Below are 25218 nucleotides of genomic sequence, written 5' to 3'. Positions count from 1 at the left end.
ATTTCTGTGATGAAAACGAAGCAGGTACCCTGGTATTTCAGGTAATTTTTAGGTAAAAGAAAATCTTAAGGTCAATTTAAGTGTTAAAAAGGCAATGGAATAATTAGAATGTCTAATTAACTACTTCAATCTTTAGTTAAAAGTAATAGAAACAAAAACAGAAGTTATTTACCAAGAATGCCAAAGATGACAGAATGACATCAGTGAGAAATGCTATTAAAATACAACTCAAAGTAATTATTAAAGGATACATAAGAAATCAACCCATAGAGTGGCCTATAGGTATTTTATTGGAAGTTCTTAGAAAATACATACATCATGCTATTACAGCAAGAATTAGGAACCAATGTACTGAGTAGGTAGTGCAAATTGTCATGAAAGAGTAAGTCATCTACAGAATGCTATGTTTAAGAAGACAGGCAGGTACCTAGATGTATATTGTTTTAATTGATAGCATCTCTACAGCGCTTGGAAAGCCCTCTTTTCAATCTTGGCAAGACAATTGAATTACTTGAGCAGCATTTCAATGTCTGGGTAATAAGGTAACATTACAAGCCAATTAAATTAGAATATAAAATTATTTTAACCATTCCCTACTAATATTGAAGTAGTTTCAAATTTTGACTGTTACAAATACAGTTTCTATAGATACTCTTAGAGATGTGTTTACTTGTGGCAGTTCCAGTTATGCTATCATACAGTATCTCATTGTGTTACAGAACATGCACCAGGGGAGTACGCTATACTATTACCGAAAGGACCTTCCACTAGGTTTTCATTGTCTGCCGCCAGAGAAACAACATCTCTCAATGCCAGAGATTTTTGAAAAGGAAAGGAAATGTTTATTTAAAGCTATATAGACTTAAAGTAGTGACCTAATGTTTTCATTAAGATATCAAAGTCCCTTAGGATGCCCACAGATTCATGCAATCCTTCCTTCTCCCTCTGCCCTAATTTGGGGTACTGTATTGTTACAGAACAACAAGGTGGGACCTAAGGGGGTCAAGGCAATATACTATTACCAAATGAAATCCCCCAGGCTTGTTACTTCCACCGCCAGAGGAAAGATGTCTCTCAATGTCAGAGATTCAAGAAAAGGAAAGGAAATGTTTATTTAATGCTGTACAGACTTCAAGTAGTGACCTAATGTCTTCATCAAAATACCAAAGTCCCTTAAAACACCCACAAACACACACAGTTCTTCCTTCCCCCTTTGCCCACTCTAGGGTACTGTATCTTAGGGAAAGAAACAGAAGTCCATGGCTCAGGCAGCCCCCTGTTCTTCCCAGTAATCCATCTTGGCTGGTAGGCCTCCTTCCATTCCTGGCACCATCAGCAGTGCCTCTGGGATCTCTGCTAAAGCCGGGTGGTGGTTCCCCCTGCTAAAGCTGTGGGGGTCCACACTCTGGTAAAGCCACATGGTTCTCCTTTCTATTGGCACAGCCGAGTAGTCCTCTCTGCACAACGGCCATGGGAGTCCCCACTCAGCCAAAACCGTGTGGTTCTCCCTCCAATGGCTGCCAGGTCTGGGTTTAAATCCCCACACCCATCTTCCTCTGCAGCCCCATTTCCAACTCCGCCCACAGTTGGCCACACTTGCCAGCACTCCTACATCCTTCCAGCTTTCCTGGGTTGTCTTAGTGGGTCTGGGCAGGTGTGGCCCCGTGGCGTGGAGCCAATTCTCTACAAGCTCTCACACAGGAGCTGTAACCAGGGGCAGTTGCCTCCCAGTTATGTCTTGGGTGGAAGTTACTTCCATCCCCCTGGGTCAAGGCATGGCCACAGCTACTTAACATATCTATGCAACCAGTTAAACGTTATAGATATGTTAAATGACTATGCCAGAAGTTAGTTGCAAAGCTGTTGCTATGCAAAACAGCTCTCAATGGCTCTGCTCCTGTGTCCCTTCCCGTAACTCATGCATGTCGGGGGTGGGGCGAAAGGGGTGAGGACATCCTGTATATCTTTCTAATATTTCCTAGACACCCTGAGTTCTGGACCCCATTCCAAATTCCTACTTGGAGGCCCCTTCTTGGCTGTACCCTTTGACAATTGTGATGTTAATTTTCATTTTCACAAATGCAAGTTGGACAGTGCCAGTTTGGATACCTTGCCCATTTTTTATTATTTTACCGACTAGTTTGTAGTACTTCTCTGTATTTCCTCTGGCAGATATGTAAAGTGAGAATATTTACTTCTGGGGATGGATTCTTTCTTCCTTCTCTTAAAAGTGTGTTTCAATAAATAGAAGCTCTTTCTTTTAATTAATGATAAGTGATTAATTATCATTACCTCAAGGTTAATCTTTTGTATGGCCTTGATTATCCAAGGTCATGAACATGTTATCATAATTTTCTTCTACATATTTTTTTCTTTTACATGAAATACTTAGATCTTTGATCGACATGAAATCAATTTATGATAAAGCTCAATAGTAATTAATTCATTTTTTATATATAAATTGTTCCACTTATTGAAAATATGTAGGTCTATGATCCAAATGAAATTGATTTATGATAAAGCTCAATATTATTTGATTTATTTTTATATATAAATTGCTCATTTTGTCCTTTCTGTACTGGTTTGCAACCTCAGAGTATTTCCTGGGAATATCAGGAACTGGCCTCTGTATGCAAATGACAAGGAGCAACAGAAGAAAGAGGTAGACCACTTCAGAATGGTGGGAGGTCTGTCTTGGGGCCACAAGACCAGTATATCTCCACACCCACTTGCAAGAATCTTAAGTTTATACAGAGGCCTTCACTAGGTCCAGTCACATGTACTGTCCTGATGGTCTCAATAATACATCTCTCTCTCAAGGACACCTCCTTGAAAATGACTTCCACTGTAGGAATGGTGGGCAGACCATACATTCTAAGGACAGAGGAGGGATGAGGAGGGTCTGATTGCATGGGTCCAGCTTGTGGTTCACTGGAGGTCATAACCTCACAATTACCTCCTCCAACATTGTGTCAATACCACACTGCTGGATAAAAGTTGCTTTAGAGTTAGCCCTAAGTCCTAGTGGTGCAGCCTAATGTGTTCCTTGTCTTGCCTATTGTAGGCCTTTTGCATTTTCACATAAAGTATACAATCAACTTGTCAATTTCCACAACAAAACCTACTAGAATGTGAGTAAAATTGTGCTGTCACTATGCTCCTTTGGAAAGAATTGTTATCTTAACAACATAGAATTCTCTCATCAATGAACATGGTCTATCAGTCTTTTGAAATTTTCTGCAATATTTTGAAATTTCCAGTTTAAATATTTTTAAAGTATTTTATGCTTATTTTTACATTTTTGATGTTCCTAATTAAACATCTTGATTGTTTATTGTAAATGGTGTTCTAAATTTATGCAAATTATTTTTTCAAGGATGTGGGGATTCATTTCCTTTTTTATTTTTTGCTTAGCTTACTTTTTAAAAAATTTACTTATTCTTTATATTACTATTTATAAATTTTCACATAAACAACCATATCATTTGTGAGTAAACATCTTTCCACTATCCTTTCAAATTGTTACACTTTTCTCTTTTCTTCCCTATATTACACTGTCTTAGACATCTAATGCAATTTTGAATAGAAATACTCATGGCTGGCTGGCGTAGCTCAGTGGATTGAGCGCAGTCTGGGAACCAAAGTGTCCCAGGTTCAATTCCCAGCCAGGATACATGCCTGGGTTGCAGGCCATAACCCCCAGCAAATGCACATTGATGTTTCTCTCTCTCTCTCTCTCTATCTTCCTCCCTTCCCTCTCTAAACATAAATAAATACAATCTTAAAAAAAAAGCTAAAAAAAATATTCATGGGTACATTCTGACATTTACTTGGTAGTGAGTGAAAATATCTATAGCTTTTCATTTTTTCAATGCTAGTTATAGCATATTATTTATATGCATGTTATATATATATAAAATTTGTCAATTCAAGCTAGTACCCCATATTTCTATTTTACTGAGAGGTTTTATGATGAAAATATATTTTATCTGTTGAAGTGATCATGTAGTTTTTCCTCTATGCCAGCATATGTTTAGTTATTAGGAATCTGGCAGATCTGAATTCCTATCTTACCTCTACCATGCAACTCCTATATGATCTTGGAGAGATTATTTGACCTCCTTGAGGAACACTTTTCTTCATTGATTAAATGAAGGTAATAACAATACTTACTACTGTTCAAAATATTAAATGATTCAAAATCGACATCTAGTAGTAAACAAGTCTCAGTAAGTAGAGCAATCTAACTGTACAAAATGTAGAAAAGAAGAGATTAAAACGCTCAGATTTTTGGCTTGTGAAATGTTAAGCATAAAAGTTTATTATGAAGACACCCTAAGAAGAAGCAGATTTCAGAAGGAAGAAAAGAAATCTAGTTTGAACAAGTTGGTCTAAAGGGATATTTAGTTTATGATGAGTGTGGAAAGATAAATCCAGGCTTGAGGAGAAAAGTCTAGGATAAAAGTATGTGTCATCAGGTGTTTGATTTTATCACTTCTTTAAATGCACAGACTCATAGTATCCATGCATTGACTGTGTCTCAGGCAGAGGAGCAATGTCTGAGCCCATCAGAGTGTCAGAGACTGTGCACAACATTTACCACTTCTCTCCCATGCCTTGTTACTAAGGACCTCTCTCTAACCAAAACAGTCCCTAATTCAAGGACTAGATACTTATTTCATGTCCCTAGTACTAACTGTCTCTGTGCATTTGCAATATCAGTCCATGTTTATTCTTATTCCCAGGACAGATCCAACCTGGCTGCAATCTCGAGAGAGTCCAGTGTCCCTGTAGCAGGTGACTGCAGGAGGAAACACATGCAATCCCTCATATATCAGCAGAAGCCTTTGGTGGCAGGCAAGCTCAATCACCTCTGCCATTTTATGCTTAATCATACAGCCAGTTTGAAAAGTGCTCTCCAAAGTATACACTGTCTGGTAAGTACTTTGATATTCTAATCTATTTGGCTTTTACATTACTTTTATTCTTTGGCAATCAACCACTTAGAGCTTCACATCAAGCAGAGAAACACCTCAGAAGTCACTCCTCTAGGAAAAATTGTTCTTTTCAGTGGCTATATGAATGAACTATTCACCATTCAGGGAATTGGTCTTCAGCAGAATTTAAATTCTCCTAAGCTGCGATATTGTCCACTTCAGGTTATTCTTCTTTAGTCAACACCATACAAAAAGAAAATTAATACAGATACATATTGGAGTGTGATATAAAAATAGTTTCTCCAAGGAAAAACATGGCCAGAAGTAGTTTTTTCAAGCTGTAACATCTAAAGATTCTAGTCTAATGTGGTACATATTTTTCTATGTATGATAGCCGTGTAAATGTTTTGCCCTGTCGAAAGTGCTACATAAGGCCAGAAATGTCAAAAACTGCATTTCCTCCTGTAAAATTTTGAGATATATATACTTTTGTCAACTGAACATCTCTGTCTTTCATTTCAGGGCCCTCACTGCATCATGTCTATTATCAACACATCACAGGTTGAAGTCACCACCTTCTTTTTGGTTGGGATGCCAGGGCTGGAATATGCACACATCTGGATCTCCATCCCCATCTGCAGTGTGTATGTTGTTGCTCTTCTGGGAAACTGTACCATCCTTTTTGTCATCAAGACAGAGCCCTCCTTGCATGAGCCCATGTACTATTTCCTGTTCATGTTGGCCCTGTCTGACTTGGGTTTGTCCTTATCCTCTCTGCCCACCATGTTGAGGATCTTCTTGTTCAATGCTCCTGGAATTTCTGCCAATGCCTGCTTTGCCCAGGAATTCTTCATCCATGGATTTACAGCACCGGAGTCCTCAGTGCTGCTGATCATGTCATTTGACCACTTTCTAGCCGTCCACAACCCCCTGAGATATAGCTCCATTCTTACTACTGTCAGAGTTGCCAAAATAGGAATAGTGTTGTCCTTTAGAAGCATCCTCCTGGTTCTTCCCTTCCCCTTCACTTTGAGAAGGTTGCAATATTGCCAGAAAAGCCAATTATCCCATTCTTACTGTCTCCACCAAGATGTTATGAAGTTGGCCTGTTCTGACAACAAAATTAATGTCATCTATGGCTTTTTTGGAGCACTTTGTGTTATGGTAGACTTTATGCTCATTGCTGTCTCTTACTTCCTGATCCTCAAGACTGTGCTGGGAATTGCATCCCAGAAGGAGCAGCTCAAGGCCCTCAATACTTGTGTTTCACACATCTGTGCAGTTCTCATCTTCTATCTGGCCATCATCACTCTTTCCATTGTCCATCGCTTTGCCCAGCATGTCTCCTCTCTTCAAAATTCTCATGGCAAATATTCTCTTACTTGTGCCTCCACTGATGAACCCAATTTTGTACTGTGTGAAAACTAGGCAAATTAGAATGAGAATCATACCACAAAACTGGGCTGGCCTGGCAAAGGGGTACAGGGTTATTCTTCTTTGTGCATCCTAGAGGGGATGACTTTTGAGGCAGAGATCTGCCATTTTTCCAAAATTTTGTAGCTTTCATATATTATGTAGTTCTAGTTTGTAAAAACTAACCCTATAGAAGATAGATAACTAAAAACAGGAGGAATGATAGGAAGTTTAAGTGATTAAAGCTTTGACTTCTTAGGCTAAAGTGACTGCTTTTGAATAAAGACACTGTTTTTTTTATCACTGAACCTTTGCCACTGTAGGTTTGCCTGCAGGGCATCAGTGGGCAGCAGGATCCCAATTACTGTTCCATAACATATCTCCCACTTATCCTATCTTTTGAAAGTACATAGGGTGTGTTCCAGGAAAGCTAGAAAGCCAGCTGTGGAATGGGAGGACATGAGGTCTGAGGAACAGTGAACCCCAAACAGGATAGAAAGTATAGGCTATTCCCAGCTGGGCACATGAAAAGTATTGAGTTTTGATTGGAGCTGCAGAATTAAGGCTGCTGGGAGGGAGGTCTCCCAGAAAGGAAAAAAACAAGTAATAAATCTATATCTGTTGGAATACTTCACATCATAGGTCTCTGACAAAAAAAAAAATTCAACTGTCTTAGACATTTCAGGGAATTTATTTGCTCTTGCAACAGTAAAGATGTGGGTCTGGTTTCACGTAAGAGATGTTTGTATAACTGTGTCACCAGGGACCAAGTTTGTTTGAATATTTGCTCTAAAGATTCTGTGTCTCATCTTGATCCTCTTAAACTTAGCTCTTTTTATGGACCCAAGATATTTTTGAGCAGCTACAAAGATTAAATGCAGCAAAGTTCACACTCATGGAGAAAAAAATGTATGTTTTGCATGTCTTAAAATTAATTCTAATTATGTGTAAAGATTTCATTTGACCCAAATGAATATTTCAGCATATAAGTACAGGAAAACCAAAACTGTAAGCTTACTGGAGAAGATAGCTTTAATGTTTACATGGAGTGATGGAGAAGGCTGGCAATGTCAGATGAATGATACCATTCTGTGCCATGTATAATGCACTCCCATGTATAATGTACACCCACGTTTTGGGCCCAAATTTTCAGTAAAAAAATCTTTTGTTTTAATTTTTAAACTTATTTATTTATTTATTTATTTATACCTCGAAACAAAACCAATTATCACATTTCAGGATATTATTTTGTATATGCATATCATTATTGCTTTCTAGAGTTACATTTTTAATGCATGAGCATAAATAAAATAATTAAAAACATGTATATAAATATGGGATTAGTACTACCAGTGTATAATGCACATCATTATTTTTCCCTCAAAAAATCAGGCAAAAAAACTATACATTATACACAGCGAAATGCTGTATTGCTTCTCATACATTGTATTCAATGCCTTCTTTCTTAAGCCAGATACTGTCTTAGGGAAGTTCCCAGAACTTAATAAAGAGATTAATACTCTACAATAAAAGGATCTAATTCTTTCAATCTAAAAAATCACATCTTAGTAAGATCCACAAGATATACACCAGATTGACTCAAATTAGAGAAATAAATATTTAATATTGTTGGAGATCTCATAAGAAAAATGACTGTTGAATTAGTAGAATATAAATGATTTCTCCATCATTTTTAAATAAATAATATCTATGGAATTATTCTTATAAACCAAAACTAATGATAATAATAAGCAAAAACAATAATAATAAAATTGATCACTTAGTATATATAGGACACTTTCTACATGTCTTAGAAACATTTCATGTATATGTATAATTTAGTCAGTGATGAAGACACTATTTTGAGTTCCATTTTATAGTGAAATAAAATGATGAATAGAAATGATATGTAAGTCACCCTAAATCACTTAGATCGTACATAGCAGAACCAAAATTAGACACCAGAACTATAATGTTGGACTGAAATTTACATTCATATCAATAGGACTTTTGAAATTTACAAATTTCAAAAGTGTTAGGTAGTTAGGTGTTAGGTGTTAGGTAGTGGTGTTAGGAATTTCATGAATAGGAAGGATGTGAAAAACATCACTGACCTGTGTCCTTCATGCTAATCAAAGAAACTCAAAGCAATAAAGAGAAATAGTAACATTTGAAACTACAAAAAGGCCTGCCACACTAATTAAGATATTTGAAATTAAATTGTCCAGTTTTTTCAGCATAGAAGGTCAGTAACCTATAGACTTGGGCTGCATATTTACTAACATGGAGCTATAATTATCTATTTTCACGTGTGTTACGTATAAATGACAATCACTGTGTTTTATCCCCACTTTCTTCTGCTATTCACGTACTTTAGTTTGCTTCTGTATGCCCTGGGCTTTTCTTTTTCTGGAACAGAATCTAGAAATTTGTGAGCAGTATCTGCAAACTCAGTCTTCGAGCTCTGTGTAAAATTGGGATTAAATGGGATGTATTCTTAGAAAAGTCCCTTAGGTGCTAGAAGCCTCATATAACATGCCCTCCACTTGCTCAGAAAGAGGAGTGCATGCTGTGCTACTTGGTGCTTTGTGTAACTGTCGACTGCTGTGGAAGAAAGAGCTAAATCAGCTGCTGATTTGTGGTGAATATGTGTGGGAAGAAATGAAGAGATACATGGGCAGAGCAGTCTGAGAACTGGACCAGAGAGATAAACAGGCAGGGAAAAACAGATAGGTATAGATATAAATATAGATAGATTATAGATAGATATAGATATACAGATATAGATACACAGGTATATAGATATATATGGAATTTTTTAAAAGATTATATGATAATCTTTAAAACCTTCCAGAAATATCCAAGGCATTTAACATCACTCTATCAGTTGCACTGGGTGAAATCAATTCATGGCAATAGGAAAACATGAGGCCAGAAAGGACCTACTGTTGACAGTGGGCTCCTACTGTTGTTCCAAAATAAGCATCTGGGGTGCAATAGCCTTGGCTTTGGCCATCATCTTTCTGCTAGGCATTTTTTTCACTGGCCGGCTTGTCTATTTTTATGGAATACAAGTAAGCATCAGTGTACCTGGCTGCAACTTCGCGCTCCTGCGCTCTCTCTCTCTCTTTCTGTTGGACTTTGCTCATAAAAGATAGGGGGGTTTTTAATTTTTTTTACCTCAGTATGTTTTCTATATTTAAAAAGATAATTAAAAATGATAAGTGAGCCCTGGCTGGCGTAGCTCAGTGGATTGAGCGCGGGCTGGGAACCAAAGTGTCCCAGGTTCGATTCCCAGCCAGGGTACATTCCTGGGTTGCAGGCCATAACCCCCAGCAACCGCACATTGATGTTTCTCTCTATCTCTCTGCCTCTATCTCTATCTCCCTCCCTTCCCTCTCTAAAAATAAATAAATAAAATCTTTAAAAAAAAAATGATAAGTGAAACTGTACTGAGGAGAAAAGGAAGGACTTCTATGCTTTAATTACAACAGTCATACCACACACCCAAGGGTAAATTTCTTTCCTTCATTCTGAGTGGCTTGGTTCATTCTGCAGCATTTCTAAGGAAGACATCATTTGAGTGCCTTTCTCCTTGCCCTTTAGATAATTACAAAATAGGTTCTTCTCTACTGAGACACTGCTATTCCAGAGAGCTACAAAAATACCTTTGTTAGGATCAAAATCATATGAAACTTTCAGGGTTTTCTATGTAGATTTCTAGTGTCTTGAATTGTTGGGAGGAGAAGTAACCAAGCAAGTGTGTGCTCCATAGCAGTGGTAAAATGAACACAGATGAAATTAATAGGCGCTCTGAGAGTACCTGATACAGTGTGGATACTGAGCAAAAGTGGGCAGATGGCATTAGATAACTCTCCTTTTCCTTTTTCCAACTGATCCCCTGTGTGGTGTGTAAATCATGAACAATCAACTGTTTCTGCTCCTGGCCAAGCATCTCAAGGAGCCAGCACTTGTCTGAGAACAGTGACTGTGTCTCATAATCTGATTTGGTGTCTGAGAGATGCTACTGGATGTGGGTCAGAGTTTTTTACATATCTCTATGGCAAATAATGAGTCAGAAGAATTCAGGTTTTCATTGTGTGAGTACCTATACACTTGGATCTATGATTTATTTTTTATTATGGATTATTTAAAGGCTTTTTTGATTGCCTCTGTAGTATGTTAACTTGGCAGTGGGCACAGTCTTGATGTTTTCAGAGTCACTTGAGGAAGTGGACTTCCCAGAGTGGATTCACACCTTGTTCTCTTCCAAAGTGAATGGTGAGCTCTAATTATTGGACCTCTGCATTGAGTTTGCTGCAAGCTGCCATATTTGGAATTAGAACTCAGTCAGCAGGCAGAATGGACTGTGTTCTTTTTCAAGCTTTTTTCAAGTATGAATTATAGAACTGTTGATTGTGAATTCAAAGTTAATAAGTCAAAAATAAGGTGCACTCAGACAGAGGAAAAGGAAATTTGCCTATCTGTACATAAAGTCATTCTAGAATATACTGAAGTAATATCTGCACTGTTTAGTAAAGGCATGAAAAAGATGAAAAAGAGGCTAAATTAGTTGATTCATGAGATGACAACTAATAAAATAAGTGTAGTAGGAAGCTTTGTTGCAAGATCTAAGATATTTACAGTTATATCACTATCATCCAGAATCAATAAAAGTAATGTATCACATTTTGAAAGTCATCAAGGCATAAAAAACAAACCTTTTTAGTCAATTGATTATTCATTCTTATTTTCTATTTTTTTATTTTAATCATTGTTCAAGTAGTTTTCTCCCTTTTATTCCTATTCTAGCACACTCACCCAACCCTCCCCACTTCCCTCCCATTACCACCCTCCCCCTAGTTTTTGTCCACGGGTCCTTTAAATTTGTTCCCGTGAACCCTTCCCATTGTTCCCTGAAATTCCCTCTTCTCTCCCCTCTGGTCACTGTCAGTCTGTCCTCTATTTCAGTGTCTTTGGTTATATTTTGCTTGTTTCTTTGTTTTGCTGTTTAGGTTCCTGTTAAAGGTGAGATCATATGACATTTGTCTTTCACTGCCTGGCTTATTTCACTTAGCATAATACTTTCCAGCTCCATCCAAGCTGTTGCAAAGGATAGGAGCTCCTTTCTTTCTGCTGCATAGAATTCCATTGTGTAAATGTACCATAGTTTTTTGATCCATTCATTTACTGATGGGCATCTTGATTGCTTCCAGCACTTGGCTATTGTAAATTGTGCTGCTATGAACGTCGGGGTGCAAAGGTTCTTTTGTATTGGTGTTTTAGTGTTCTTAGGATATGGTCCCAGCAGTGGAATTGCAGGGTCAAAAGGCAGATCCATTTTTAGTTTTCTGAGGAAGTTCTATACTGCTTTCCATAGTTGTTGTATCAGTCTGCAATCCCACCAACAGTGCACTAGGGTCCCCTAAAAAAACAAACTTTCAGGCAAAGCAGGTTCTGTTAAGGTTCAGGAGGCTACAGAAGAATTTTTTAAATTTTTGCTAAGGGTACAGGAAAAGTATTCTGTGGAAGAGCAGGTTTTTGACACTGATGAGACTGGCTTATTGTGTAAGGATATTGGTGAATGAGCACATATAATGCAAGTGGACTCCAAAACTCTTGGCTTTTAATCATTTCAAGGCTGTACAATTAATTATTTGTAAGAACTATGCATAAATGAGGTGTCTTTAAGGAGAAACACACATAAAACATGATTGTGTTTTCATTGATTGACAAAAATGTGACAAGAGGTTACAGGAAGCTAATTCTTGCATTTCCCCCAGGAGCAATGGTTTCATATTCCCTAATTCATTGCTCACAGTGACTTTATAGGGCATTAACAAGAATAATAAGAATTTACTATGTGTTTGTGTGAATACATATATGAGTATATGTGAGTACACATGCACAAACACATGTGTCTTGCTCTCTTGTCTCCCGTGGGAGAACTCATGGGCTAAGGGAATCTCTCTGGAGCAGAGAAGTTTCAGGTCAAAGAGGGGTAATGTGGGTAGAGTAAAACTTTACTTCATATCCTTTCCACCTGCCTCTTCCTCTGTGTTCCATCAGGGCCCTGTAAGCTTTCATCTGGATACTGAAAATCTCACAAAGGTATTTTCATACATTAATGGTTGTTAACTTGGTGTTTCCAGGGAAGGAGAAGCACTACCTCTTATTCTGTCATCTTACTACCATAAACCTCACTTTTCTGCCTTCATTTCCTCAGAAGCCAGAGCTCCTTATGCCTCTCTCTTACTGAGTCAGAGGCAGGTGAGACACTGGAGTCATCAGAGACCTTGTGTCCTTTACAAAACTGGCCCTAGGGTATTTTTCTATTGGATGCTCCTCCCAGGCAAAGAGCAGTGCCCTCATAAAAACCAGGCAGATTGAGACAAGTAGAGATGGGGTTTCTGATGCTTGGTCTGGTGAGTCTTCCCCATGTCCCAACTCACAATGTATCCTTACTTTACAGTGATGGATGAAGGGAAAGAAGGAGCATAAGAAAGGAAGAGAAGAGACACAGGGTAAAGTTGAGGGAAAGAAGATGAAGGCTGAAACTTAGGAAAAGAATAGAACCACATTTAGGAAGGGCCGTATTATACTAGTAAATACATTTGGATTTTACCTGAATCCTTTTCTTGTGTACTTTAGAAAAAGTAATTTGCTGATATCTAAAGAATGTTGGATAACGTAGTACTTTTGGAATAGGTTCTAAATGTTTTAAATGAATTACCTGTTTAAAATAAGAACTTTCTTATCTGCATTTTATAAATAAAATGCTTATTATTTACTTTTCTTTAATCACAGAGTGAGTAAGTCTTGAAGTTGGTTCCAAGTCTGATGGCAGAACTCCTGCTTTTAAGCACTGCCAAGTACTGTGCTGTAATAAACCCAAGGAATGGTGAGGGTTTGAAATAGCTCTATTAGAATGAAACAAATGTACTGATTTTAAAGATATGAGAGAAGTAGAATCGGTTGTATTTCTTCACTGTTTGGGGAGGAGAGGAGGATGATATTCAGATTTTTTATCTAACCCATTCATTGAACAATAATGATGTAAGACAAACAACTTTAGAAATTCATTTTTCTGTATATATCTTCTAATTATTTCTATGGTTATTCATATCACTGTCTTTGTACTTAATAAACCACCAAGGCCCCATTGCAGAATATAACTACATTGATGGATATAATTCCCTATAATTTTATTTTTGATCACAGAATATAATACCATTTCCCTGTAAGAACAATAACAACTAAAAAACTTCACAGAAATGGAAAGTAGCTTATTCTCTCCTTTAATAATGGGCTCTGCACCTATTAGGTAGAGTAATTTTCTTATGTGTTGAGAATCTATTGCATGCAGGTATGAAGAAAAAAGAAAAACATTGTCTTTCTAACTTTCAGAGACTATTGCCTACAATTGTGATCTTCAGAGATGTTACTTAGGTATACAAAACTTTATTTACTAAAAAAAACTTGCCATTGGAACTTACACTGATAAGGCACAGAACATTATGCTTCCATAATTGAATCCAACTGTCATTCCTTATGTTGTCCATGTCACACCTTTTTGGAGTATTCATTGTTCCATTACAAGGTAAGAACATTATACTAGAAAGACTATTCTTTTGGATATTTCATAAAGTGTTTCTCACAAATATTTATCCTTAGATCCTTAGTGTCCTTAGGTCCTTAGTGTCTAAGTGTCCTTAGGTTCTTTTCCTTTCCAACGTTTACTACTAGGAGTTCCCTATTTCCTCATCTACTTTGTAGTTTCCTTTTATTACTTGTCTATCATAGACAGGATACTTTTCTTGGTTTTGCTTCCCATGTATCAATGTCTTCATAATACCATGATTGTCTTACTGAAACTGTGATCATAACTATCATTTCTCCTCTGGAATCCTCCAGTGACACAAAATGATGAAAAGATATTTTTTACTACAAAACATTTACACATAATGAATGGTCAAATGCTTTGAAAATATGCCTCTAACAAATTCTATAAGTAACATACATGAAATTATTTAAAAAACAGTATACATAACATTAAAAGTGATCAATTTAAGTTGTTTAGAATATGGTTTCTATCTAGTCTCTTCTTCAAAATATTTACCATGTATTGTAAACACTTAAAACCACAATTGCCTCAAACTCATAATGAAGACACTGACATCTCTTATTCAGATAGATGGGAGCTTAAAAGAGCTTGTGTTTGTATGAATATGTATGAAGGAGGGCGGATGTGTATATATGACATAAGGGAGGCATGAATTATCTTTTTCTTATATCTGACTCCATTCTCTTTTCATTGCAATTTACTTATATCCCCTTCACTTTCTACTTCCTTTTTATAGCTCTTTAACTATAAGCATTTTTGAAGCATTTGGCAAGTCATTTAAACTATTTGAGGTTCAGATCCATATATAAAAACAGAGTTCAATATGATTCCCTATCTGTGTTTATAATGATTAGACATGATATTTTCCTAGGTTTTGGCATCATTGAAAGTAGTAGACAGCATCTCAATAAATAGTAGTTGATAATACTGTTTTCACTATATTTACTACTTATTTTGTAATAATAAAGAATAAGTATTAATGAGTGGGTTGATTTTAATCTTTTAGATTAGTTGTTTTATCCTCACCTGAGGACATGCTTACTGAATTTTAGAAAGAGGGAAGGGGAGGGATAAAGAAAGGGAGAGAAACATTGATGTGAGAGAGAAACATCAGTTGGGGGCCTCTCATATGTGCCCCATACTGGGACTGAACGTGCAACTCAGGCATGTGCCCTGACTGGAAAGTGAACCCACAGATTGTTGATTTATGGGATGATTCTCCAACCAACTGAGTTACACTGGCCAGGGCAAATTTTTCAGATTTATCTTTAATATTTGAGAACACATCTTAATGAATCTGCGTTTTCATCAAAACTTTCTAGCCATCTTGTATGTTGACACCTGAGTGTTACTATCCAACCAAATGGAAACAATAAAAACAACTGTTTATGGAGCCCTTTGGAGGTCAAAATTGAAAGTAAATTATGTTGGTGATGATAAGAGAAGGTAATTAATTAATGAAGTAGGTATTAAGGCAAAATCTTAGCATAATACCAATGAGGTGACCATTGCAAATGAGACCATTTTTCTGAAAGATAAAAAAGGTGCCAAGAAAGATGAATATAATGTGTAGATTTTTAATTACAATCTACTGCATAACTTCTTTTAAGTCCTTTTCTTTGATAAATTACTTCTACACATTGCTCTTATGTATTATGTTTTATGTAAATTAACAAGAGAGAGAATATTCATAATTGTATGGTGTTTTTTTTTTTATTTAGGTTTGAAACATTGCTGTTTTACCTGGTGTCCTACACATTGGCAAACATACATTTGTAAGGAACATGGACTTACACATTACCTAGCAGGATGCCCTCTCCCAACAACACCCAGTTCCACCCCTCCTCCTTCTTGTTGCTGGGCATTCCAGGACTTGAAACACTCCATATCTGGATTGGTTTTCCCTTTTTTGCTGTGTACCTGATTGCACTCACAGGGAACCTCACTATTATGTTTGTCATCCAGACTGAGAGCAGCCTACACCAGCCTATGTTCTACTTCCTGGCCATGTTAGCTACCATTGACTTGGGTCTCTCCACAGCCACCATTCCTAAGATGCTTGGGATCTTCTGGTTTGGTCTTAGGGAGATAATCTTTGATGCCTGCCTCACCCAGATGTTTTTCATCCACATCTTCACTTGCATGGAGTCAGCAGTCCTCTTGGCAATGGCTTATGACCGTTATGTGGCCATCTGCAACCCACTCCGGTACAGCACCATCCTCACCAACAAGGTTGTTTCTGTGATTGGTCTTGGTGTGTTAGTGAGGTCATTTTTTTCTGTTATTCCATTTGTATTTCTCATTTTGCGATTGCCCTTCTGTGGGAATCAAGTCATTCCTCATACCTACTGTGAACACATGGGTCTTGCTCGTCTGTCTTGTGCCAGCATCAAGGTCAATATCATCTATGGCTTGGGTGCTATTTCAATCCTAGTTTTTGATATTATAGCCATTGCCCTTTCTTATGTTCAGATACTCTGTGCTGTTTTCCGTTTCCCTTCCCGTGAAGCCCGACTCAAGTCTCTCAGCACATGTGGTTCACATGTTTGTGTAATTCTCGCCTTCTATACACCAGCCCTCTTTTCCTTCATGACGCATCGCTTTGGCCGAAATGTCCCCCGCTATATCCACATACTTCTGGCAAATCTTTATGTTATAGTGCCACCAGTGCTGAACCCTGTCATATATGGAGTCAGAACTAAGCAGATCTATGACCATGTGAAGAAAATATTATTTAAAAAATGAAGTTAAAAAAGAATAGCACCTAATATGTATGAGATGGAAATTTTAAACAGAAAAATACCTTGTTATATTAAATTAAGTAAATTTAAATGTGCTTGACATAAATGTTTATTTACTTTGGCTCCCTTCATTAAGCATACCAATGAGTTCAGAGAATGAAAATTTCAGCTTTGTTATCCAATTTGTATGACAAACTATGACTTACAAGTTTTTCCATGTGATTTTTATTATCATTTTCAGTACATATAAAGTAGGATTTATAGAATGTGCCACATTTTTTGTGTGCATTAGCTACCTTATATTATTATTATTTTTATGGATGTTTTAAATGATTCCCACTCCTTTTTTGTTTCCAAGCCTCTCTGTAATTGTTTCCTTCACCCTTTCATCCTTCATTATTGTTTTCCTTTTCTTTTCTTCTCTATCATCAGAAAACAATCTTCTTTTGTTTCAATGACTGTATTATAATATCCTGTGATTTCATCATAAATATTGTAAACATACAAACTTGTGTCATAGATTAAGTATTGATTTTGTATATCAAAAGAAGGTGACAAGCTACAAACAGATCCATTATAAATTTTTGTATAGAGTCTGTTGCAAATACATTTATGTTTTCCTAACCAAACTATGGTGCAAACATAAATAAAGGAACCACTTACAATCTAGAGAGTTTTCTTACTTTCATTTGTTCTGCTTTCTAACTTATTTTTAGGGTCATTTTGTAGTTGTTTCCTTTGTTGTTTTTCTTCATAAGATTTCATCAGTTAAAGAAAACTTCAGTTTAGTGCTAGTTCTGTCTTTAATGTATAAGTTTCAAAGATCATGAATTTTTTAATTTAATAATATAGTTATAGTTTTATTTTAAAGATAAGGCATGATGGCTTAATTATGTAATTGCTTCTAGAGCATTACAGTATAATGTCATGCATGTTGGTAACAGTAGATACAAAAGAATTATTAGCCATTAGTATTATCAGCATAATTATTTTTATTATTCTGTTTTGTTTTTTTATTGTTACCTTTGACAACAATATTTTTATTAGAGATGTATGTGTCTTTTTCTTTTTGTATCTCCCTCACATAAAATACCATGAAACTGATATTATATAACTAAGTACTACAAATATGAAATAAAATATAAAGATTATGGAAATTATATGTACATTATATGTATACACACAAGATATAAATACATAACTAATTGTTGATATTTTAAAAAACCATTGTCATTGTCTTGAAATTCTGATTTAAGGGAAATTGCAAAAATGCTAGTTTTCTCTAAGTCCATCACAAATTGCATTCATATATGTATATGGCATTACCTCTTAGTCTTTAGAACAAACATTTTTAATTTGGGAACAATTATTTTCAGAATTTATTCTTCTCTTCCTCCATTTGCAGTATTAGGGAAGTTATCTCCATAACCTTTTGTCATTTCTGCTCATAATCTCTTAATCTTAATTAAATGTCCCTCTTCCATGTATTCTGAATCCTAAATTCTTCCATCAGCTATGTCATAGCTCTATCTCTGATGGACCTTTATCACAAGCCATTCTCAGTCTTCCAGGCCAGTGGATTTAATTTCACAATTACCTCTTTGATATTTTCCTTTCTATCTGTAACACTGTGGTTTTATTTGCTATTTCTAGTGGCTAGCACATGATATTTACCATTTCACTAACTTCTTCACACCAAACATCTCTCCAATGTTCACTTTTTCTATCACACTCAACATGTGTCTTTGTCTTCATTTTCTGGAGATACCTGTATTCCTTGGTAAACTCCTCTACAATTCAAGTTTACCAACTTTATAAAACTTATTGCCATTTTCTTCCTTCTCCATTTGCTAAATAATAGTTCCACAACAATTTTCTGGAATTTGCATTTTAATTTTTAAAATGAAAACTTTTTCTCTTTTTTTGTTGTTCAATTGTCGTTTCCCAATTGTTCTCCCATTGCTCTCCCCTACCCCTGCTCTCACAGTCAATACCTACCCCATCGTCATGTCCATGAGTCCTCTATTTGTGTTCCTTGGCTTGCCCCTTCCCCTATTTTCCCTTGTTATCCCCCTCCCCTCTAGTCACTGTTAGTTTGTTCTTTATTTCCAAGTCTTTGGTTCTGTTTTACTCATTCCATTGTTTTATTGCTTAGGTTCCATTAATAGCATTGAAGTTATTTTAAATTTATTGATAAATCAAGAAAGTCAACATCATCTATGGCTTATTTGCCATTGCTGCCCTCATATTTTACTTAATCTTTATTGTCCTCTCCTGTGTTCAGATGCTACAAGCTGTTCTCTGTCTTCTTTCCTGAGATGCCTAAATCAAAGCACTTAGTACATGGGGTTCACATGTCTGCATCATCTTAGCTTTTTACACAACAGTGTTTTTCTCCTTTCTCACTCACAGGTTTGGTAGAAATGTCCCTTGCTACATTCACATTCTGCTGGCCCATCTATATATAGTTGTTCCTTGTTGTTTAAATCCAGTCACTTATGGGGTCAGGACTAAGCAAATTCAGGACCAAATTGAAAGAATATTTGTAAAGAATGTCTGACCCAGTCCTAGCTGGCATAGCTCAGTGGATTGAGCATGGGTCTCAAGAATCAGAATTTGACCCCATGAATCAGAGGGTCACTGGTTCAATTCCCAGTCTATGGCACATGCCTGAGTTGCAGGCCAGATCCCCAGTGGAGAGCATGTGAGAGGTAACCACACACTGATGTTTCTATCCTTCTCTTTCTCCTTCCCTTCCCCTCTCTCTAAAAACAAATAAAATCTAAAAAAAAAATGTGTGTTCCAAAGGTATTTAAAAACTGATAAATTCTTTCAGGCTAATCTTTAGTTTGTACATCTCTCAGGGTGTGCAAAATTGAGACTATGTAAAGAACACTCAGGTACTACTTCAGCCTTTATTAGTATCTTCTAAACTCAGTCTCAGTGGCTCCTTTAGATAATTTGTCTCTCAATCAATTAAACTGTTTTTTTTTTCTCATTGAATGTAACCAGATTTAGGGCTAAGCAAAGGATGTAATGAGAATATTGAATGTGTGTGGGACAATGATGTTTTCCATGCCAGTAGTAAAACTTATGTGAGGTTTGATAGGAAGTAAGATTGCCTTTTTTTTTAAGATTTTGCTTATTTTTAGAGAGAGGAGAAAGGAGGGAGAAAGAGAGAGAGAGAGAGAAACATCAATGTGTGGTTGCCTCTCACACACCAGTATTAGGGACCTGGCCCACAACCCGGGCTTGTGCCCTGACTGGGAATTGAACTAGTGACCCTTTGGTTCACAGGCCAGCATTCAGTCCACTGAGTCATACCAGCCAAGGCAGAAGATTTCAAAGGCATGCAATTCTTTAGGGTTTTTGCACACAGATACCCAATTGCTCCAGAATTACTTGTTGAAAAGTATTTGCTTCATTGTTTTGCTTTTGTTGCTTTATCAAAGATTATTGACTATGTTACATAGGTCTGTTTCAGGGCTTTTGCTTCATTTATCTATTTGTTGATTCTTTTGCCAATACCATTCTCTCTCAATCACTGTATGTTTATAGCAAACCTTGAAGTCCAATGTCAGTTCTCCAACTTTATTCTTTTCCTTTAATATTGTGTTTGCTACTTTTTTCTCCACATAAACTGAACATCAGTTTGTAATATTCACAAATAATTTGCTGGTGTTTTTATTGGAATTGTATTAAATTTATAGATCGGTTTGGGAAAAATACAATATTATCAATACAATACTGTCTTCCTACCTATGAACATACAATATTTTCCCATTTGCTTATTATTGTAATATATTTTCTCAGAGTTTTATAGTTTTTCTCATATTGCTACTCTACATATTTTTAAAAATTTCTACCCAAACATTTATTTTTTAATTGCTAATGTTAACTATATTATGTCTTTAATTTCAAATTCCACTTCATTGTTGCTGTATAAGAAAAAGATCTGCTTTCATATATTAACTTTGTATCCTGTAACATTGCTAAAATTGCTCATTACTTCTAGGTTTTCCTTGTGATAAATGTAGGCCTATGTTCACACCAAGTCTTGTACCCAAAAATTCATAGGTGCTTTATTCATAATAATATCTGAAATTCATAATACCTGAAAACAGAAACCAACTCAAGTATACATCAGCAATGACTATAGACAAATTTAGGCACATCCACATAATACAATACAATTCAGCATTTTAAAGAAATAAACTGATACATGGATGGACCTTAAGTAATTATGCTTAGTGAAAAAAGCATATGCCAGAAGAAAAGAAGCATATGTTCTGATTACATCTATGTAAACTTGTAAAAATATTAACCTAACAAACAGAAGCAGTCATTGCTGGGGAGAGGTGGGATGGGTTTCAAGGAAGGACAATAGGTATGTCTTTCATGGGCAACTGAGGAGATTTGAGAAGATAAAAGGTATGTTAATTACCTTTTATTATGACAATTGTTTCACCATTGAATACATATAGCAAAACATATTAAACTGTGCAATTTAAATGTGTTTACTTTGTTGTATGTGAGACATTAATCAAGTTGTCAAAATGCATTTTAAAAAATCCCTAATGACTGCCATTCTTAATCATATTATAAGCCAAAGGTATTAGTGTTACTTGGGTATTCTATATGTTGGGTGCATGAAATACCCTTGAACTTTCTGTCCTGCTTTTTTTCCTTTGCATATCATTCTCAAACTATACTGGCTTCCTCATTTCTGGAGAGCATTATGTTAAGTGAAATAAGTCATTTCATTCAGACTTTAAGAACAGTAAAATCCTCAGTGCTTTTGCCTTCTTATTTCCTCACCATACAATGTTCTTTTATCAGGGATTGCCTTGTTAAACAATTTGTTGTCTTCAAATGTCCACTCACATATCATCTGCAACCCTAAATATTCTGGTGAATATACTTTCTACTACATATACAGCAGCTGTCTCATTCCCCTTCCTTTGTCCCCCCTTTAGCACTTATCTCTAACCTATATTTATGCTTAAAACTTTGGATTTCTAAGGTAGTCAGTCCATTGGGCTAAAATGCATTGAGTCTACTATAACTAATCTTTCCCACACATTAAAACAAAACTTGGACAAAATGCAAAGACAACTACCTAGCAAGTTAGAAAATCAGACAACTTGAAACAAGGAGTCAAAATTTAAAGATGTGACCTATATCATGTCAATTCTCTAAAAAAACTTCCCCTCTCTTCTTTCCTTCCATTGATTAGAGGGCAAGCACACAGCAGGGATAGAGCAGGTTATACAGGCAATAAAAGAAAAGAAGAGGGGGAGGGAGGGAAAGAAGGAGGGAGGGGAGGAAAGTATGGAGGAAGGAAAATGGGAAGGAGCAAGAAAGGACTGGATCTCTGGATTATGTTTGAAATCTCTATTTTTCCCTCCCTTCCCTCTATATTACTAATTACATCAAATGAAAATGGTCTAAACACATTCATGCATGATGAAGATAGTGAGATCAGATAAAAGAGCAATATCCAAGCACAGGTTGTGTACAAAAACCCACTTTAAATATAAATTTAGCCCTGGTTGATGTGGCTCAGTGGATTGAGGGCCAGACTGTGAACCAAAGGATTTCCAGTTCAATTCCCAATCAGGAGAGTGCATGCCTGGGTTGCAGGCCAGGTCCCCAGTAGGGGCCTGAGAGAAACAAGCACACATTGATGTTTCTCTCCCTCTCTTTCTCCCTCCCATCCTTTCTCTAAAAATAAATAAATAAAATCTTTAAAAATACATAAATTCATAGATGTTAAAATATTAGTCATGCAAATAGTATTTAAAAAACTGAAGTGATATTAACATAGTCATAGTAGAATTCAGGATAAGGAACATTGCCAAAAATAAAGATGGATGTTACATAATGATGAAAGAATCAATTCTTTAAGAAGACATAACTATGCTAAATGTTCCATGCATATCACTGTGGAGCTCCAAACTACACAAAGGAAAACTGATAGAACTGAAAGAAAATACAGCCAAATCCACAGATATATTTTAAAAATTCAAGATTCCTTTTCCAGTATCCAATAGAATAAGTAGAGAGGAAATGAACAATCAAAAGGTTTAGGATGCAACCAAAAAATGAATTAGGCTAATGTTTATAGCATTAAATACTACTGTAAAAGTCTATATAAGTGTATATTACTTACTTTATTGATCATCTTTTATTTTTATCACTTATAATTTCCACTAACAGAAGTAGTCTGTCTTATTTAGTTTATGATCACATCTTTTATGACCAGGTAGGTCCCTGGTATCTAATGGATGCTTATTAATATTTATTAAGTGAATAAATAAATACAAAAATAATGCCATCACCTTATTTTACATATCCCAGGAACAACAGTTCTGATTTGTTGAACTTTTCACAAGTTTGAAAGATACCTAATGTTTACAACAACAATGTGAGTAACTCACGTTACAATCGATATTCATTCATGAGGGAGTTCCTAAAGTGACCCCATCTCATCAGCTCTGAGGTGAGAATAATATGGCTTACCACAAATTTTTCTTTCTTGCCCACCTCTCATCAGCTTTTCCTTACAGTCAGAGAATACAAATTAACCAAACTTTGATTATTATCTGGATTATCTTCTTTTAAATTCCTTCAGTTAAAAAATAAATTATTATTTTACCTACTAGTTTGTAGGAGTTCTCTATATTTTCTCTGGCAGATATGTAAAATGAGAATATTTACTCCTTGGGGGAGGTCTGTCTTCTCATTTTCTTAAAACTGTGTTTCACTAAATAGAAGTTCTTTCTTTTAATTAATTATAAGTGATTAATTATCATTACCTCAGGGTTAATCTTTTTATGTCCTTGGTTATCCAAGGTGATGAACATGTTATTATAATTTTCTTCTACATTTTTTTCTTTTACATGTAATACTTAGGTAATGATCCAAATGAAATCAATTTATGATAAAGCTCAATAGTAATTACCTTATTTTATATATAAATTGCACCATTTTTTGAAAAAATTCTGTTGAATTCTGTCATTGTCATTTTGTCTATTCTGTACTGGTTTGCAACCTGAGGGAATTTCCTGGGAATATCAGGAAATGGCCTCTGTATGCAAATGACAAGGAGCAATAGAAGAAAGAGGCAGACCACTTCAGAATGGTGGGTGGCAGGTTTAAAAAGCAAAGGAACATGTATGAGGTTTGTCTTGCAGCCACAAGACCAGTGTATCTCCACACCTGCTTGCAAGAACCTTAAGTTTATATAGAGGCCTTCACTAGGTCCAGTCACGTGTACTGTCCTGATGGTCTCAATAATACATTACTCACTCAGAGATACCTCCTTGAAAATGACTCCCACTGTAGGAATTGTGGGCAGACCATACATTCTAAGGACAGAGGAGGGGTGAGGAGGTTCTGATTGTGTGGGTCCAGCTTGTGGTTCACTGGAGGTCGTGACCTCACAATTACCTCCTCCAACATTGTGTCAATACCACACTGCTGGATAAAAGTTGCTTTAGAGTTAGTGCTAAGACCTAGTGGTGTAGTCTAATGTCTTCCTTTTCTTGCCTATTGTAGGCCTCTTGCATTTTCACATGAAGTATACAATGAACTTGTCAATTTCCACAACAAAACCTACTAGTATGTGAGTAAAATTGTGCTGTCACTATGCTCCTTTGGGAAGAATTGTTATCTTAACAACATAGAATTCTCTACTCAATAAACATGGCCTATAGGTCTTTTGAAATTTTCTGCAATAGTTTGAAATTTTTAGTTTAGATATTTTAATGGATATTATATTTATTTTTACATTTTTGATGTTCCTAATTAACATCTTGATTGTTTGAGGTAAATGGTATTCTAAATTTACACAGATTATTTTTTCAAGTATGTGGATATTTAGTTTCTTTTTTACTTTTTACCTGGCTTACTTTTTAAATTCACTTATCTTTATATTAATATTTATAAATTTCTACATAAACAATCATACTATTTGTGAATTAACATCTTTATACTATCTTTTCAAATTTTTATACTTTTTTCTTCCCTATATTACACTGTCTTGGACATCTAATACAATTTTGAATAGAAGTATTCATGGGTACATTCTGACCTTTACTTATCAGTGAGTGAAAATGTCCAATATCTTTTCATTCTGTCAGTGCTAGTTATAGCATATTATATATATATGTATATATATATATATATATATATACATATATATGTGTGTGTGTGTGTGTGTGTTATATATATATAAAATCTGTCAACTCAAGGTAGTACCCCCCATTTCTATTTTACTCTGAGATTTTAGGATGAAAATATGTTTTATCTGTTGAAGTGATCATGTAGTTTTTCCTCCATGACACTGGGAAGTATATCTATGACTTTTGAAAAATATATATTCTTTGATAAACTCTTCTTGGTTATGATATTATATTTTGTGTAGTCTGTGCTCTACCTGATATTTTTATTATGTTTTACCTAGAATCACATGGTACATTAACCATTGTTTACTGTTTCT

At 35.8% G+C, this 25218-nt stretch overlaps 2 protein-coding genes across 2 annotated transcripts; both read left to right on the top strand.

Moving 5' to 3' along the window:
- The first annotated feature begins 5225 nt into the window (after positions 1-5225).
- LOC114500479 (olfactory receptor 51A4-like) lies at positions 5226-6365 on the top strand. Its single transcript, XM_028517183.2, has 2 exons — positions 5226-5306; positions 5460-6365. The coding sequence occupies exon 2, from the start codon at positions 5475-5477 to the stop codon at positions 6363-6365; it is 891 nt and encodes a 296-aa protein (XP_028372984.1). The 5' UTR covers positions 5226-5306; positions 5460-5474.
- Positions 6366-15699: 9334 nt separating this feature from the next.
- LOC114500121 (olfactory receptor 52E2-like) lies at positions 15700-17750 on the top strand. Its single transcript, XM_028516718.2, has one exon. The coding sequence runs from the start codon at positions 15784-15786 to the stop codon at positions 16717-16719; it is 936 nt and encodes a 311-aa protein (XP_028372519.1). The 5' UTR covers positions 15700-15783; the 3' UTR covers positions 16720-17750.
- Positions 17751-25218: the final 7468 nt, after the last annotated feature.

The sequence above is a fragment of the Phyllostomus discolor genome, chromosome 6 (genome assembly GCF_004126475.2).
Source record: "Phyllostomus discolor isolate MPI-MPIP mPhyDis1 chromosome 6, mPhyDis1.pri.v3, whole genome shotgun sequence".
In the NCBI taxonomy this organism is placed as follows: domain Eukaryota; kingdom Metazoa; phylum Chordata; class Mammalia; order Chiroptera; family Phyllostomidae; genus Phyllostomus; species Phyllostomus discolor.
Note: the sequence above shows the minus strand (reverse complement) of the source record. Positions and strands in the feature narration are given on the sequence as shown.